At 46.6% G+C, this 18,789-nt stretch overlaps 1 protein-coding gene across 1 annotated transcript in view; it reads left to right on the top strand.

Moving 5' to 3' along the window:
- SERINC5 (serine incorporator 5) overlaps nt 1-18,789 on the top strand; it is a 95,895-nt gene that overhangs the window by 27,346 nt on the left and 49,760 nt on the right. The window contains exons 2-3 of the mRNA XM_075325831.1: nt 4,934-5,101; nt 18,222-18,400. Of these exons, the coding sequence (XP_075181946.1) occupies nt 4,934-5,101; nt 18,222-18,400 (347 nt within the window). The remainder of the gene's footprint in view (nt 1-4,933; nt 5,102-18,221; nt 18,401-18,789) is intronic.

Below are 18,789 nucleotides of genomic sequence, written 5' to 3'. Positions count from 1 at the left end.
GCTTTTGGGCCCCAATGTAAAATCTCTAAGGTACCCCACTACGTGGTTATCACTAAATCTATGAGCATAACGGAGGTCGGCTATTACATTGTGACCATATTATTGACCATGAGCACATCCATCTTTTCCCGGGATTTTTGTGGCCTGTAGATATAGAGAAATGTACTGTTAGCTGCGGTGTATCAAACCTCCCATTGTATGTACACGACGACTACTTTACTATGTACTGGCACTGGGCTATATTTCCCTCTTTTGATCAGAATAGATCCTTTCTTTTCCATGGAGTCAACAAGGGTGGTGGAAACCTTCTCCTGTAAAAATATGTATCATGGGAGATGTCCCGGCTGTAGTTTTTCTTGCTGCCCTGCAGATGTGATGCTCTCTGTAGTCGTCTGTGACTGTTTGTTTCCGGACTTTCTGGAATGGGAACTGACGAGACTGTGCTGCTTACATAGTGAAGAAAAACAGCCGTTGTCTCCTGAACATTCCTCGCCTTGTGAATCCTCCTCTGACAACTGCAAGAGACTTTGTCAGTGCAGAACTGACTAGAAAGGGGTTTTCCCACAAAGTTAAATTTAAAGTTTAATTTTAATCAATAGATCTTGGAATAATAATAATAATTTTCACAATTGGATGTGTTTAAAAAAAATGTTCCTGTGCTGAGATAATCTTATAGATGTGTCCCTGCTGTGTACTGTGTAATGGCTGTGTCTGACCGTACAGGGACATGGTCTGATCATATAAAATGAAAACGGGACTTCTTATGGCTTGATTTAAAAAATGGCTTTCTTCATGAAGACCAGATTTGTGAAGTATGACTGAGGGCTCGCTCACGCCATTATATAACGTAGACGAATACTATCCGATGTTAGTGGATAATCTTGTTGTAAGTGAATTTCCCATACCCCCTCCCCCTGTAAAATAAAAAAAAAAAAAAATCATCCAGCACTGGAGCCGTTACAGCTATGTCAATACTGCAATTAAAGCGCACCAATCACTAGGATTTTCCTATATAACCTAAAGCCAGTGCTATAGTGGCACTATCAGGCTGATTCTATACATACCTTTAGATGTCAGTTAGGATGTATAGGTTTTGAAACACAAGCAAGTAAAGTTTGTGAAATGAGCAGCTTTTTGAGTGCCAGCAGCTGGCGATCAGCTAATAACTGGGGTCGGTTTTGATAGTGATTCCCGCACCCCTGCCTGTCTGTCCTCCCCCTGTTATTTATGCTAACTCTATTATTAAATTGTTTTACTAAGTGACTAGAAGGACCTGTGCTGATGTTATACCCATGTGACCAGAAGGGGCGGGGCTTCAGCCAACAGAAAAATGTTGCTTCCTGGTATCAGCTATGTTGGCTGGTATCCGCTATGGTGATTGGTGCGCTTTAATCAGTGGTGACCATTGTGCTACTGCACTCACAATCCCCTAGTCTGGCATATGTCCTACAGCATAACAGCCACTGATTGGCTGCAGGGGTCACTTAGCATCATAATGCCACAGGACACCTTGTGCAGCAATCAGTGAACCAGTGCCGGTTCTGGAGGTATTTGTTATTTTTAACTTACAAGGAGGACTATTTCAATTACAAAGGAGTGGTCCTGGAAAATCCCTTTTAATCAGGCTGTCGAGTGATACCCTTTTAGCTGCTGTGTCTATTAGATGGGGAGCTTGAACTTGGGACATCCCTCAGAAAACTTTATAGGGGATTGAAATATAGGTTTCGGGCCCATTTCATGAGCAGAGTGAGTTTTTCCAGTGATTTGCGCCTCCCATAGATAGCTAAAAGCGCCCTTTTCCCCGGGCAGATAAAATGCTCATTACAGGCACCGATTGAAGATTTAGGAAGTCGTTTTGACCTCCAATACTTATATCAACGGGTTACAATTCTCGTGTGTGTTATCGTGAGGCCGATCACTTGTCTGTGCTGACTCCATTATGACATGCAGATGCCCATTTACAGGAGTACTACCGACAAATGTGGGGATTAATGTTCATCTTTCGATCGCTCCCATATGTTGGGGATTGTTCGTTTTGCTGATTACTACCCCGGCCTTTCATACCTCAGCTCTTCACCTCAAGCTGTGCTCGAATTAGCCCCCGCTCTACTGCCCTGGTCTCATTTATGGCCACAGCAGTGGTGGCAGATGAGCTGGTAACTCTTCTAATAGTCTTGCTAAGGATGAAGCATAGCTGTAATTATTGCTATTATGTCATTTTGGCTCATTCGTGCCTGTGCTGACAACTATACTTAACCTGGCGGGTGGGGACACCCATGAGAAAGCTGCACCAGCACATAATGTCACCCCTTCTATGTGTTTTACATTTTATTTTTGGCATTTCCTAGTAAGGTTTTTTTTTTTTTAAATTTGTTTTCTTGGGATTTTTTGTGTGACCCATCATCGAGGAGCAAGATCACGCCATGTCAGTACTTGGCACGATGACCTCCATACATGTCACTGTGCCTGGTACCACAGCTCACCATCTTCAAGTAAACTGGGCTGAACAGCTTGGGCCCCAAAGGATCACAAACTAATAACCTATCCAAAGTCATGTAATGGATGATTGCTATAGTCGCACACATGTGCACTATGTTTGCTGTTGGAGCATGTGTATACACAGGGCTGGCATTACTGCCCGATGAGGAGGGGCCATGATGGCTCCAAATATTATCACGTGAACACCAAATAGACACACAGTGGCTAAAAGATGAAGGGTGAGGAAGTCGAAGTTTCCTCCGGTCAGCAGAGCCGCTTGTATGAATCTGTATTCTGTCAGCAAAGTGACATGAACCATCCTGTGCCTGCTGATGGGTGTGAACGTGTACATGTCTATGGATGAAATGACCATGAAACATATTCTTTATTATTTGTGTTACAGTTGTGGCGCCACAGGGTGCTGCACTCCACTTAGGGTGTAGTACTGATCATGGATCCAGGGAAGGTCGGTGCCGGTTTCACTATACACAACCACATACACACATGAGTTGCCCCTTCCCCACTGGGGACTGGACTAGGGTTGGGTCCCAATGGGTTGCCTACAGTGTGGCATTTACAGGATGTCCTCACAACTGGGGCCCCAATCCACTAGCTTAGGACCTGGGTGGGGGAGGTGCGGCCACCAGGGGGAGTTAGGAGTCACACACACACACACACACACACACACACACACACTAATCTAGGAGTTCTCCAGCAGGAGTGACAGTGACGTCTTTCCCGGTAGCTCCTGTGGGACATAGGAGTTTAACAGTCGCTTTGGAGGATACCGTGCCAGTTCGCCCGGAACTAGCGCAGTTCAGGGTACAGCATCCTAGGGTGGTGCAAATCCACATTGCATCACTAGATTCTGCCGGACGGAGAGGTTCCATGCTTCTCTGACCACACAAGTTTCTAGAGCAAAGTGGTACCAGGATTCCAGGGCCTAGATCACGGTCAGACTCAAGGGGATCCATGCTAGTGGCATAGGGAACAGTACTCTACCTAGTACGGAAGGGACTCTTAAGTGCTTCACGCCACAGGGACCCGCACTAAAAAGCGCAGTGAGGAAGGGCCCACGGACTACCGCATCGGTTCTGACCTCCCGTGGATCCACGATTGACCAGAGCCTATCACGGCAGTGACCAGTACTGCTGAGTCGGCGACTGAAGCTGTGAGTAGAGCTGATCGAACGGCCAAAAACCCGATACCGACGGTTCACTGCCAGATTTTAAAGAGAGTCCGATCCGCTCCAGAATCCGGTGCCCATATAAGTCAATGGGGACCGGAATCCGGAGGTTAAAAACGTTTGTGGAGGTAATGGGGGGTAGGAGCGAGCGCGGCATACTCACCGAGGCACTGTCATGGCGGCACACTCCTTCCGTGTCACGCTATTCCTTTCCGGAGTCGACAATTCAATATTCATTGTTTTCCCCGCCCACCGGCATGTGTAATTGGTTGCAGCTAGATGTGCCCCCACCCTGAGTATCAGCATGTCAGCTGACTGCAACCAATCACAGGCGCCCTGATGGCCGGTTGGTGGGGAAAACAGTGCAAGTGTCTGCCGGTCAGCATGGTGGTAAAAAATAAGCAATCGGCAGCACAGCTATAGCTCGCGCTGCAGCCCCAGCTGTCGGGCTGTATCTGTGCTGTTTATCCAGTCACACGTGCGAGGCTTTGCCGGGTGATGCCACGGTAGACTCGTGCGAGTCCCTCGCATGTGTGTCTCCGGTGAAACCGCATGCGGCTTTTTTTTTTTTTAATTTAAATAAATAATAAAAAAAACTCGACATGCGGTTCCCCCTAGTTTTCATCCCCAGCCAAGATAACGCCGGATGGGGGCTAGTATTCCAGTCCGCAGCCGCCCGGTATTGCCGCATCTATTAGATGTGACAATCCCGGTGCGATACCGGCTCTTCCCAGTGACCTGATGCGGTGCCAATCGGGGTAATAGCAAGGGTTAATAACAGCGCACAGCTGCTTCTTAACCCTAGGTTTGTGATCACATGGGCGTCTATCAGATACCTGTATCACACTAACCTGTAAGTGAATGTAAATAGACACAGAGAAAAATCCTTTATTGCCATAACATCCAGTATAATGGAAGTCAATGGTAAACTCAAGCATTTTTTTGTTTCCCATTGACCTCCATTATACTTGGTACACGAGTCATGCCCATCCAAACATCCGACTGCTTATTACGACCACCCAAGCATGGTAGTACTCTCTCATCACTAATCGTTAGTACCAAGCATGGTAGTACTCTCTCATCACTAATCGTTAGTACCAAGCATGGTAGTACTCTCTCATCACTAATCGTTAGTACCAAGCATGGTAGTACTCTCTCATCACTAATCGTTCCGGGTACTGAGCACCTGAGTGTGGTGATGCCCACTCATCACTTGTGTTGGGATAGAGATCGATGGAAATTAATGTAATCTTTTTTCTTCTTTTGCAGGTGGCCTGCTGCTGCGGGGCTGCGGCCTGCGCCCTGTGCTGTACATGCTGCCCAAAGATCAAGCAGTCCACCAGCACCCGCATTATGTATGCCTTCTTCTTCATTCTGGTCACCATACTCTGCGCTGTCATGATGTCCACAAGTGTGGCCAAACTAATGGAAGATCATGTAAGTTACCCATGAAGTCAGGGAAACTATAAAATGATAACCCATCAGTCATCCAACATTTTTATATTGATGTCCTTTATGTTGGACGAATGTAATAATGCATTTTTTTTTTATTTACTCTGTTTGATAATGAAGACTATACATTTTTTTCAATTGGAATCCTATGGAAACATTATTTCCTCTGTACATATTTCTATTATATACATGTTATGGTGCCTCGGTGTTTTTTCCTTTCAGAATTTCCACCTAAGGCTGCTTTCACACATCCGGTTTTTGCTGATCGGCACAATACGGCGTTTTGCAGAAAAAACGCAAACACTTTTTTTCCCGTCGGTTGCGTTTTTTCCCGCATAGACTTGCATTAGCGCCGTATTGTGCCGCATGGCCTTGCGTTGCGTCTGTTTTTTGCCGGATGCGGCATATTTAGCCCATGCGGCGGCCGGATGGAACGTTGCCTGGCATGTTTTTTTTGTTCGGCGAAAAAAACGCATCGCGTCGGATCCGGCGCGATGCGGCGCGATTTACAGTGCAAGCCTATGGACGCTGGATGCGGTTTTTTGTACTGCGCATGCTCAGTATCAAGCCGCATCCGTCAAAAAACGGACGGGCCGCATGGGAAAACTTATGCAACGGATCCGGTTTTTCCGCCGCATCCGTTGCATAGGTTTTTGAGCCGTATTGAGCCGCACTGCAAAAACCGGATGTGTGAAAGCAGCCTAAGGCTAAGTTCACATTTCCGTTGATTTGTATCAGTCACATGCGTCGCTTGACGCATGTGACTGATGCGCTGTTCAACGCTGTACAACGGATGACAAAGAACAGAATTCTTTGTCGGATTCCGTTGTGTGCGGGGGGCGGAGTTCGGGGGCAGAGCCGAGCGGGGGGCGGGGCCAGGCGCTGAGGATGTCAGTGGAAGTGCTGCGGTCTGCATGGCTGGGGACAGGTGAGTGTATGTGTGAGTGAGTGTGTGTGTATGTATGTATGTGTGTGTGTGCACATGCAAAGTGCGGGAGGGGGCGGAGCCGAGCAGGGGGCGGGGCCAGACGAGGGTGTCAGTGCTTGTCTGCATGGCTGGGGACAGGTGTGTGTGTGTACATACATGTGCGGAGTGCGGGAGGGGGCGGGGCCGAGCGGGGAAGTGTCGGCCTCCCTGCACACGTAACCAGCCTAAATATCGGGTAACAGCAAAGCACCCGATGTTTACCTTGGTTACCCGATATTTACCTTGGTTACGGGCCTACACCGCTTAGCGCTGGCTCCTTGCACCGTAACCAGGGTAAATATCGGGTAACCAACCAAAGCTGGTGACGTGTGCAGGGAGCCAGAGAGCATGCGCAGCGAAATCCGACGGATCTCGCTGCTCAAAAAACGTTACATGCTGCGTTCCCCCCGCCCGGCGGTCAGTCGTTCCACGACTGATCAGTCGGGCGGAGGGTGCAACGCAGCATCATCAGTCACAATCCGCTGCTCATACAAGTCTATGGGAGCAGCGGAATCCGCTAAACGGATTCCGCTGTTTACAAGAGCAGCGGATTGTGACTGATAGATTTTAGCGGAAATGTGAACTTAGCCTAAGGCTGCGATCACATCTGCTTCCGAATCAGATGCCATCAGTGGCAGAAAAAAAATATGGCAGATGAGCAATGCACCCCATTTTATCTATTGGGGGCTATGAGAATCCACCACTGCTGTTACTTTGGTTTTCTGTTGCTAGAACAGAACCGAAAATTGGAACTAATGTTTACAGCTGAGAATCTAATGTGACCAGTGCTGTTGGCAGCTCAATAAGATTGTGTTGTAAACAGGCAGCAAAACTATTCTTATTTGTGTCACAACTGCTGCACCCAGTAATCTCATTGGAATTCCTGCTCACATCAGAGTTCTTAGATGCAGCAGAGCTCAGAGAGCTAACCCCGCCCATACCACAGCGCTCTCTGTACATTGTATAGTGACAGTGAGCTGCTTATCAGAGGAGTTGGTGGGGTTGGACTAGCAGGCATGTGAGACCTAGTCAGGCAGTGAGAATGTCATTCATTGTATAGAAACAACAACACAGAGGCTAATATTAATCGACTAATAAGTAACACATATGAGGATTAAAAGCTGAGGACAAAGAGCGCAAATAGAGTCTTACCAGATATTAAAAGAGCGGTGTGTAACAGTGTACACTCGCCTTATAAAGTTGTGAGGATCACAACCACAAAGAAAGCATAAAAGACAATGGTTACGCCGCAGCCCCACGTGGATGAATCTTAAGTGCTGGAGAGGCGAAGTAGGGGTTAATGCCGCTCTGTTGCCAAGAAGGAGGAAAAAAATTGTTGATTTGATAATAAAAATGTTTTATTCCATAGGTCTACGTGTTTCAGGGTTCAAGACCCCTTCTTCAGGACCAAAAAAAAATTAAAAATCTGCAATACAATATATATTATAGAACATATTATATTGTTGATTTTTCATCTTTTTTGGTCCTGAAGAAGGGGTCTTGAACCCTGAAACACGTAGACCTATGGAATAAAACATTTTTATCATCAAATCAACAATTTTTTTTTTTCCTCCTTTTTGGCAACAGCGCGGCATTAACCCCCACTTCTCCTCTCCGGCACTGAACATATGAGAATTAGGCATCGATCAGACTGACAATTTTTACCTACATGTCCGATCAGTCTTGTTCATGAAAAGAACACAAACCCTTTATAGTCTATGGGCCTGTTGACATGTCTGAGGTTGGTTTTTTTGCAGACTGAGTGAGTGTATCCCAAAAAACCCAGAGCCTTGAACATTTAATCTTCCCCATTTAAATCAATGGATCCTTAAAAAAAAGGAAAAAAATCATAAGGCACACGAATACCATCTATTTGTCATTGAAATGCTGTCCAATTTTTATTGGTTAATTGGTAGAAGATTGTAAAGGTTTTTGCTTTTTGGGTTTTATTTTTTTCACATTCAGCAAGAACAGATGCCAGACTGGGGATGAAAATATTATTATTATTATTTATTTATAGAGCACCATTAATTCAATGGTGCTGTACATGAGAAAGGGGGTTACATACAAAATACATATACAAGATACAATAGACAGACTAGTACAGAGGGCAGAGGGCCCTGACCTTGTGGGCTTACATTCTATAGGATTATGGGGAGGAGACAGTAGGTGGGATGTAGATTGGGCGGCCGCTCCGCACGGTGGTCTGGCGGCAGTGAGTTCATTGTCGATTTGTATTATTAATTAAAATAGACACATTGATTAAGAAATTATGAAAGTCGGATCTAGTACACATTTATTTTTCTTGTATGCAAAAAAGGTGTGAATGATGCCACAAACTGCTACAAAGTAGACTCCATACTGTACATGAGCACAGAGATTATAAAGCTGTTTAACATACATTTAGATAACACCCGGTGACGCCCAACCTTCTGCACCTAAATGGAGGAATCCTTGATCAACAATATCTTTTGCATAAACCTTGCACATAAATCCTAACTCCAGGAGAGAGAACAACTCCCTTTTCCCTGTTACCAAAACATGAAATAATGAGCTGTGAACACTGGCATCTGTTTTATGTGACCTGTCAGGGGTGAAGGTGAAGAGTGAGTCACAGTGTATAAGGGTGTCACTAACCTATTAAAGGGAACTAACCAGCGGGATTTTCATATATAAAGTAAAGCCAGTGCTATACTAGCGCTAGGATGCTGAATGTAAGCCTAGCTTTAGTTCAGAGATTGTATGTTTTATTTCAGAAATATGTACAAGTAAAGTTCAAGCAATGCACTGCTATTTGATTGACAGATGCAACAGGAAGTAAATATCTATGATGGGTCTGGCTATCTATTCCCACCCTGTCTGTCTTCCTGCGCCAGAATTAACATCTATGACGGCAACAGGAAGAGGAAGGCTAGGCAGGCAGATAGGGGCTGGAATAGATAGCCAGACCCATGACAAATATTTTCTTCCTGTTGCACCTGTCAAATAGCGGGGCATTGCTGGTACTTTGCTTGCACATATTTCTAAAATAAAACATTCAGTCACTGAAAAATAGGTATGCTTAGATTCAGCATCCTAGCACCAGTATAGCAGTGACTTTACTTTGTTAGTGATGTGTTGGTCGCAAACGATCCGACACAAAAGGGGACTTTACACGCAGCGATATCGCTGGTGAAAGCACCCACCCCCGTCGTTTGTGCGTCACGGGCAAATCGCTGCCATCTTATCGTTAGGAGCCATCACACATACTTACCTGCCTAGCGACGTCGCTGTAGCCGGCAAACCGCCTCCTTTCTGAGTGGGCAGTTCGTGCGGCGTCACTAAGCGGCCGCCCAATAGAAGCGGAGGGGCGGAGATGAGCGGAACGTAACATCCCGCCCACCTCCTTCCTTCTGCATTGCCGGCGGCTGCACATAAGCTGTAGTTCGTCGTTCCCGAGGTGTCACACGCAGCGATATCGCTGGTGAAAGCACCCACCCCCGTCGTTTGTGCGTCACGGGCAAATCGCTGCCATCTTATCGTTAGGAGCCATCACACATACTTACCTGCCTAGCGACGTCGCTGTAGCCGGCAAACCGCCTCCTTTCTGAGTGGGCGGTTCGTGCGGCGTCACTAAGCGGCCGCCCAATAGAAGCGGAGGGGCGGAGATGAGCGGGACGTAACATCCCGCCCACCTCCTTCCTTCTGCATTGCCGGCGGCTGCAGGTAAGCTGTAGTTCGTCGTTCCCGAGGTGTCACACGCAGCGATGTGTGCTGCCTCGGGAACGACTAACAACCTGCGTGCTCAACAATCAACGATTTCTTAAAAAGGAACGACGTGTCAATGATGGACGATAAGGTGAGTATTTTCCATCGTTAATGGTCACTCCTTGCTGTCACACGCAACGACGTCGCTAACGATGCCAGATGTGCGTCACGGAATCCGTGACCCCGGCGATATATCGTTAGATATGTGGTTGCGTGTAATGGGGCCTAAAGATCCGGCTCTCTGCTGTGACTGACATGAGCTGGATCCCCAGTGAGAGCCACGAAATTCTATAAACTGCTCTCACTGGGCGTAACATATAGGTGTTTGGTCGGCAAAACCCCGCCCACCTGAACAAACCCCGCCCACTTAGAAAATTAATTGGCCCGTTGTGAGTGGGCAGGGTTAGCCATGGGTGGGCATGGTTTCGGCAGCGTTAACACAAGATTAACCTGGTGAACACACATTTAATAGGGAGCCAAAAGATCCGGCTCTTTTTGGTGAGCGGAGCCATGGGAACTGGATCACCAAAAAGAGCCGGACTTCCCATCTCTACTTTGTGTGAACATTTTGCTGGTTATTTCCTTTTTAAGTTTGAAGATGACCTGACACATTACTTGACATAAATATATCATTTTTTTCACCTTTTGGAAATGCTATTGTCCTCCTGAATCTGGCATTGTTTTCCTTTTATTCCTATAGCTCTCCATTCCTGAGATATACATTTTTAGTTGTTTTTTTTGTGTGTGTGGGGGGGGGGGGTAGCCAAGTGGGCGGGGTCCTCAAGAAGCCTGTGGAGAACAGTTAAGTACCACACCCATTTGTATAACAAGATTAGATTTGTGTAAAGGGAAGACGAGGCCATATCTTGGGAACAGTGCAGGGACGAGATAACAAAACGTGGAGAACAGCGGCATTTATACAAGGTATAAAAAATGACACATTTCTGGCATGTTTATTTCTGGGCAGGATTTGTTCCAGATTATGTACATGAACTATTCCACAAAATCTGCATGTAGCAAGTGAGACATAACATTTTGGATCACTCTTAGGCTGGTTTCAGACGTCCGTGTTTTAGGTACGTGTGACATCCGTTTTTAACACGGATGTCACACGTACCCATGTTATTCTCTGATGTGCCTCACACGTCCATGTTTGCACATGGACCGTGTCACTTTTTATGACCCCGCACGCACACACACACAAGCATCTCCGGCAGCACGGATGTCACACGGATCGCACACTGATGTGATCCTTGTGACATCAGTGTAAAACATACCGGAGAAAATATGGGCCTTTTTAATAAACAGATTTTCTATATTTACCTCTCTCCAGTGCTGCTGTCTCCGGCTCTGCTGCCTCCCGCTCCTTATCACCGCTCATTATACTCACTGAATACTCAGTGCCCTGTGGACTTCAGTGCCGGAGACCGCATCGCTGGGTAAGTGTACAGCAGAGTGTGTGTGTGTTTGTGTGTATACACATGCATGTGCGCTATGTGTGTATGCGCTATGTGTGTATGCGCTATGTGTGTATGCGCTATGTGTGTATGCGCTATGTGTGTATGCGCTATGTGTGTATGCGCTATGTGTGTATGCGCTATGTGTGGTGAGAACCTAGAAGCCGGAACATTGCGGGGACAGCATCGGGGACTCATCACAGTTCCCAGTGAACTCTGATGAACCCATGAAGCTGTAGCGCGGGGGTCATCAGAATGTCAGAGTTCATTGGGAACTCCGATGACCTCCTGGATGTCACTGTGCTGAAGAATACTTGCCTGTCCTCGGCGGTGCTGTATCCAGCGCTGTCCCCACGATGCTCCGGCTTCCAAGTCTTGAGTGCGGTGAATAATCGATGAATATAATGAGCAGCAGTCAAGAGCGAGAGGCAGCAGAGCCGGAGAAAGCAGGTAAATATGAAAAATCTTTTTATTTCACAGACCCGTGTATTCTCCGGTACCTGTCACACGCATGCAAGCACGTGTGACGCACGTATGACACAGGTGAGACGCACGTATGACCATAACCATGCGTGTGACTGGTACCTGATTAAACACGGACGTCTGAAACCAGCCTTATCCTGTCCTGTGCTCACGGCTGCAGTCGGGCACCACGTTACAACGCTCATTTTCCTTTTGATGCCAAGAGCAAACTAGCCTACAGTTGTAACCTTAGTAAAGCTAACGTGTGCTCATTAAAGGGTTTGTCTTATATTTTGAAAGTAGCTTTTTTCAAGGTCAGTCTTCAGGAGAGCACTATTCCCACACCCCGGTTTCCTGTTTTTCCAAGGCAGTGCGCAGCTAAAGGTTTAGGCTATGTGCGCACTAGAAATGTGAAGTTTCTCAAGAAAATTTCTTGAGAAACTTCTGCCAGTGAAAGATTTCCGGACCTGCGGAAAAAATCCGCACCAAATCCGCATGCGGTTTTGCCGCGGATTTGCCGCGGATTTACCGCAGGTTTGTCCCTGCAATAAATAATACAGATAATCGATAGACAGATAATGGATAGAGGGAAAGATGGATAGATGAATAGATGAATAGATAGATAGAGGGATAGATAGATAGATGAATAGATGAATAGATAGATAGATAGAGGGATAGATAGATAGATAGATAGATGAATAGATGAATAGATAGATAGAGGGATAGATGGATAGATAGAGGGATAGATGGATAGCTAGAGGGATAGATGAATAGATAGAGGGATAGATGGATAGATAGAGGGATAGATGGATAGATAGATAAAGGGATAGATAGATAGATAGATGAGAAAAACCTATATAATGTTCCACCTCCCTGCATTTTCTAAGCTGGCACCCTTTAGTGACTTTCATGTGGCACTAAAGGGTGCTTAGCCTTGTATTTAGCCATAAAATAAATAAATAATTAAAAAAAAACGACGTGAGGTCCCCCCATTTTTTGTAGCCAGCTAGGGTAAAGCAGACGGCTGCAGCCTGCAGACCACCGCTGGCAGCTTCACCTTGGCTGATAATCCAAAACAGTGGGCACCCCACGCTGTTATTTTAAATTATATAAATAATTTAAAACAAAAAACGTGCGGTCCCCCCCATATTGGATCACCAGCCAAGGTAAAGCGGACAGCTGGGGTCTGATATTCTCAGACTAGGGAGGTCCACTGTTATTGGACACTCCCCAGCCTAAAAATAGCAGGCCACAGCCGCCCCAGAAGTGGCGCATACATTAGATGCGCCAATCCTGGCGCTTTGCCCCAGCTCATCCCGCGCCCTTGTGCGTTGGCAAACGGGGTAATATATGGGGTTGATGCCAGATGTGTAATGTCACCTGGCATCAAGCCCTGGGGTTGGTGAGGTCAGGCGTCTATCAGATACCCGACATCACCAACCCAGTCAGTAATAATTAAAAAATAGACAACAAAAAAAGTTTTATTTGAAAAAACACTCCCCAAAACATTCCCTCTTTAACCAATTTATTGAAAAGAGCACAATCAATTCCACGTCCGGCGTAATCCAATAAGGGGGGGGGGGGCACGGCGATCCATACCATAGTCGCTGTCCCAGTCAATGAAGAACAGAATGTTCCCCATTGGCTGGGAGAGCAATGCAGTGACCTGAGCTAACATCAATAGGTCAGCTCAGGTCACTGCAGGGGATGACGAGCGCTGCCATCAGGAGCATAGATGAGATCATTACCTTCTGTGATCATCTCCTGTACTGCTGACGTCAGCGCTGTCACTGACTTCTATGCCCGCCGCGTTGTCAGACGTATCGCGAGAGCCCGTGACGTCACCGCTAGTGACAGTCTCGGGCCGCTCGCGAGACGGGCATAGACAGCAGTGACCGCGGTGACGTCAGGAGGCAGGAGATCGTCACAGCAGGTAATGATCTCACCTCCTGACAGCAGCGATCGTCATCCCCGCGGCTGCCAGCACTGCAGGATGTCAGTGTCTGCCTGCGCTGCCTCGTGACAGGCTGCTGACACTGCGGGCAGACACTGACACCCTGCAGTGCAGGCAGCCGCGAGGCCGGAGCAGGACACAGACTGCACGGGCACCTGGAGGTCGCACGGAAGTGCTTCTGTGCGGCGTCCAGGGAGTGTGACGTCTGTGTCCTGCTCCGCCTCCTCTTCCTGGCATAATGACATCGCTTCCTGCAAAACCGCAGGCAGCGATGAGCATTCCCGCAGGTAATTCGCGGCTATTCCGGTGGTATACCGCACATCATTGCTACCTGCGGAATACCCCCGGAATACCGCAGGTACCTGCGGAAATTAATGGACATGCACATTTTCTCAAGAAAGTTTCTCGAGAAAATTTTCTCAAGAAATTTTCTTGAGAAAAATCCGCACAGTGCGCACAACTATTTTTTTTTCTCATTGAATTTCATGGGAAATGTCTGCACAAAGATTGCAGACATTTCTCAAGAAATTTCCGGGGTAAATCCGCGGGAAAAACGCACTAGTGCGCACATAGCCTTAGTGTTTAGACTAGCTGTACACTGATGCCATCCGTGTTTTTCACCAACCCATGGACTTATGGGTATTTGTGGTATCTGTGAAAAAAATGGATGCCGCATGGACTAGTGAATGAGGCCGAACAGCAAGGGGGCAGCAGAGGATTGTGGGGTCCCTTTCTGCATGCCGGGATATCACAACATAGAAGTTTGGACTTGAGTTTTGCTATAAAGTCAGGTTCTTCAAGGGGCGTTATGGTTAGCTCTGGCTACCTTTGATAAATCTTCAGTCTGTAGCAGCCCACTGATTTCTTGGATAAAAATAGCAGCCACAGACTGATGAGAGGTTTTCTTTAAGGACAACACGTAAATGTAATTGTGACGGGTGTGTCATGGATGACAGTCATGTGGATTCTGGCAATTGAACGTCACAGCGTTTGGCTGTACAAAATGCTCCCTTACTTTCTACTATTCCTGCTGTTAGTATTCATTGTACTAGGTAGCTTTCCTACTTTATTTTCACCTTTCCCTTTTTGACCCAGCGAAGCTCTCCTTTCCATCTAGCTGCTGATTATCAGTAGTCCCCTTAAATACTCCCATCTTCCTTGGACTTGTGTTGGTGATATTCAGTTCATTCAAGCTCTGGTTGCAAGCAGGTGGCTTGTACTCATCTGTGGTATTGTTGCTGAACTTCTACGTGAGGCATCTGTGGATAAGCAGTTCATGCATTTTCCTCTGTGTCTCCTCCTTGTGTCTTCTATAGTGTGTAGTGGGGTTGACAAAGAGCTCATCTCACCCGTTTCCTATTTAGGGCCCAGCACTAGGGATTCCTAGTGTCAGGTATCAGTCTCAATGCATAAGTGCGGAACATATCTAGGGTGGTGAGGGACCTCATGGACCAGCCATAGGTTTGGTCAGGGGTGACCATATCCCACCTTCCCTAGACACAGGGTTTCCCTTCACTTTCGCTGTTCGCTTGGTACTTCCCGTACCTAGTGTGACCGTAATGAAGTGAAAAGTCCCAAATCCCTCTCCTCCTTCCCACGAATAATGTGTGGATAGAGCTGGGAAAACTAGGAGGCCTACAAACCACTTTAGTGTTTTAAGGTGGCTTCTTGTGTATACGTACCTCTCTTATTTTCATCTTGAGGCCCACAAACCTGTTCTATCTGGAGAAATGGGCCGCAATGCCAACAACTTATTGTGAGAAGCTGGTGGAAGGCAACCCGAAATGTGTGACCCAAGATAGACAATTTAGAGGCAATGCTACCATGTACTACGGTAATCACATATATGTAATTTTGGTGCGGTGGTGAAGCATTACACATCCTTACAGTTGTCAGCGTCTCTCGGCATCTCAGATTCTCCCTCGGTCTCACATTTAGAAGTAATCGGCAGACTCTTCTCAGCCTCAGCGTCTCCTCTCACAGCAGCAGATGGAAAATCTGAGACAGAAGCCATGAGTAGAAGTGTTTTGGAAGCAAATAGCAGATTATTATCCTCAAATAAACCCAGAGGCCATTTCTATTATTCCGCAGATCCAGTGCAGAACTATACGGTCGATAATTGTACATTGCGTGGAAAGTTTCACCCTCTGGTTGTAGGATCAGTACAAATTAACCGAACCTTCCTCTAATATGGCAGCACAGAGCTAATCAAATTGCGTGCTCTTGCATTAGTCATAGACCATTGCGGAGCGCGCATGAATATTAAGTTTCCCAATTCTCCTTAAGGGTACTTTCACACTTGCGTTGTTTTCCTTCCGTTACAATCCGCCCTTATGGAAAACAGCGGAATCCGTTAACGGATTCCGCTGTTTCCCATAGACTTGTATGGGTAACGGATTGTGCCAAAAGGACCTGCGTTGCTTCTGCTGGGCGACGCTCCATTGCTTCCGCCCAGCGGGAGGAACACAGCATGTAACGTTGTTTTGAGCAGCGGAATCCTCAGGATTTCACTGCGCATGCTCTTGTTTTTGATTTAAAAAAAAAAAAAATTATTTTGTCTCGCGGTGGCCGAACGTTCAGCTGAGCGCTCGCCCGCCGGCATGCGCGGCCGCCGGCAAGTGACAGCGCTCAGATGAGCGCCCGCCCGCCGGCATGCCCGGCCGCCGGCAAGTGACAGCGCTCAGATGAGCGCTCGCCCGCCGGCTATTGAGAGCGATCAGCTGATCGTTCACAATAGTCTGCTGCTGGTAAAACTGTAAAGAATAAAACAAAAAAGTAAATAAAAAAAAAGCTTTCCGTTGTTTTGTACAATCCGTAGTATCCGTTGTGGCACTATATGCAACGCATCCGTTGCATCCGTAACACAACGCAATGCAACGGAAGCCGTCCAACGCAAGTGTGAAACTAGCCTAACCCATAATTTATTTCTCACCTCCTCCCGAAGATCATGTTCTGGTCCTTCCATCTAAATTCACTGATTTAGGGAGGTAGCAATGAGACCGATTACCAGCCTCACTGAGAAATCACATTACATCTGCTGCCCATAGAAGTCTATGGAAAGGGAGACGCAGGAGATCACTGCCGCACAGAGATGGAGACAGAGACACAGACCGGCTTCTGCTTCTATTAAATTGTCAGATTTTACTAAAAGAATAGTACAATTACATTAACACAGACATGTCAAAATGCCGAAAATATTGATGGACCCTGTTGTAAGTCAGTGGGGACCATTAGTTTCTGGCAACTTTCTTTACACTTGTAAAATGGAAAACTGATGAATAATATATAATGCAGGCTATACACACATGTGGCTTATCAAGAATATTCAGCTGAAGCTACAGTTACTATTTAACAGGACCTTGTTATTCCCTGGTCTCCTGAGTGTCCACCATCGCTATAGGCGCAGCTGTGTTTTGATTGGTCAGTCTCAAAGGAGAAAAGTCAAACGTCCACAGAGAAGTTTTGTGGTCCACGCCGTGTTCAGGCTGAAGACAAATTTTGCATCTGTATTTCCAGGGGACATAATTTTGGAATGAAGGCACACAAAAGAGAAAGTGCTCCAGAACCAGTGGAGCGGTGCCAAAATGAGGAGGTGCTTAGTTTACACTGAAAAAATCCAGTGACAGGTCCTCTATAAAGAGACATTAGAGGATAAACACACACTTAAGGCCACTTTACACGCAACGATATCGCTAACGAGATATTGCTGGGGTCACGGAATTCGTGACGCAGATCCGGCCTCGTTAGCGACGTCGTTGTGTGTAACAGCTACGAGCCACCGCTAACGATCAAAAATACTCACCTAATCGTTGATCGTTGACACGTCGTTCCTTTCCCAAATATCGTTGCTGGTGCTGGATGCAGGTTGTTCATCGTTCCTGAGGCAGCACACATCGCTATGTGTATTATATTATAGTAGTAGTATCTGAGAAATCTGCTCCTTTCTCCTTCTGGATTGATCTTTCATTATGTCATTCACAAAATTCTCAATTCATGGGTAAAATCTGTCTTCACTGAATACAGACTTTCCGATTACTGAGATAGGAGATGGCAGTTGGTGCTTATTAAGCTATATAGAGGCAGAAGGAGGAGCTGAGGGGGCAGAGGGAGGAGCCCCATGGAGCAGCTTTGGGGGCGGGGTGAGCAGCTGAGGGGGCATAAGGTGAGGGAGAAGCTGAGGGAGCAGAAGGTGAGGGGGCAGAGGGAGAAGCTGAGGGGGCAGAGGGAGAAGCTGAGGGAGCAGAGGGAGAAGCTGAGAGAGGGGAGGTGGGGGCGGTCTGAGGAGCTGCAGGGGGAGCTGGAGGCGGAGGGAGCTGGGGACAGACAGACATTTTGCTGCACGTTCTCCTGAAACAACAGTTAAACTTTAAGCCACGGAGCCAAGAATGTGTGGACTCTTTTTATGGCTACGGTGTACAATGCATCAGACTACTTTATGGTGCCAAGTGAAGCTTTACTGTGGGGTGATCATGACCTGAGCTATTTCTGACCTGCCTTATATATATTTCTTTCCACTAGATTCCATTTTATGGAGACATCTGTGAGCGTCTGCAGGCCGGATTGAAGTGTGACAAGCTGGTTGGGTACTCGGCGGTGTACAGAGTCTGTTTCGGCATGGCCTGCTTCTTCTTTCTTCTCTTCATCCTTACAATAAACATTAAGAACAGCAGAGGCTGCCGAGCCTACCTCCACAACGGGTAAAACAATATTATCACGTTATTCCAACATTTCTAAAGGGAACGTGTCACATTGTACGTGTAGGCCAAACTGTGGACAGCCCGGTATACAGAAGAAGCTGAGCAGAATTGTGTATATACAGTATGTTTGGTGTCAAAATACTCAGTATGACTTTAATATTATATCCATTGATCTCTCTGGTGTTTGTGTACATAAGAGTGGGTGGTCCTATGTGTGATAGCTTCCTCTGTACACAGTCATACAGGTAAGACTGTCAGTCACTGATTAGCACCGCCCACTGGACTTTTGCATACAAGCACCAGGGATTTCAGTAAATATAATGCAAGTTTAATGAAACTTTTTTTTTTCCACAAAAATGTACATCGATCTGATCAGCTCCTCCTGCTGT

This window comes from Anomaloglossus baeobatrachus, chromosome 1 (genome assembly GCF_048569485.1).
Source record: "Anomaloglossus baeobatrachus isolate aAnoBae1 chromosome 1, aAnoBae1.hap1, whole genome shotgun sequence".
NCBI lineage: Eukaryota > Metazoa > Chordata > Amphibia > Anura > Aromobatidae > Anomaloglossus > Anomaloglossus baeobatrachus.
The sequence above is the reverse complement of the archived record's forward strand: the minus strand, read 5'-3'. Positions and strand labels throughout refer to the sequence as shown.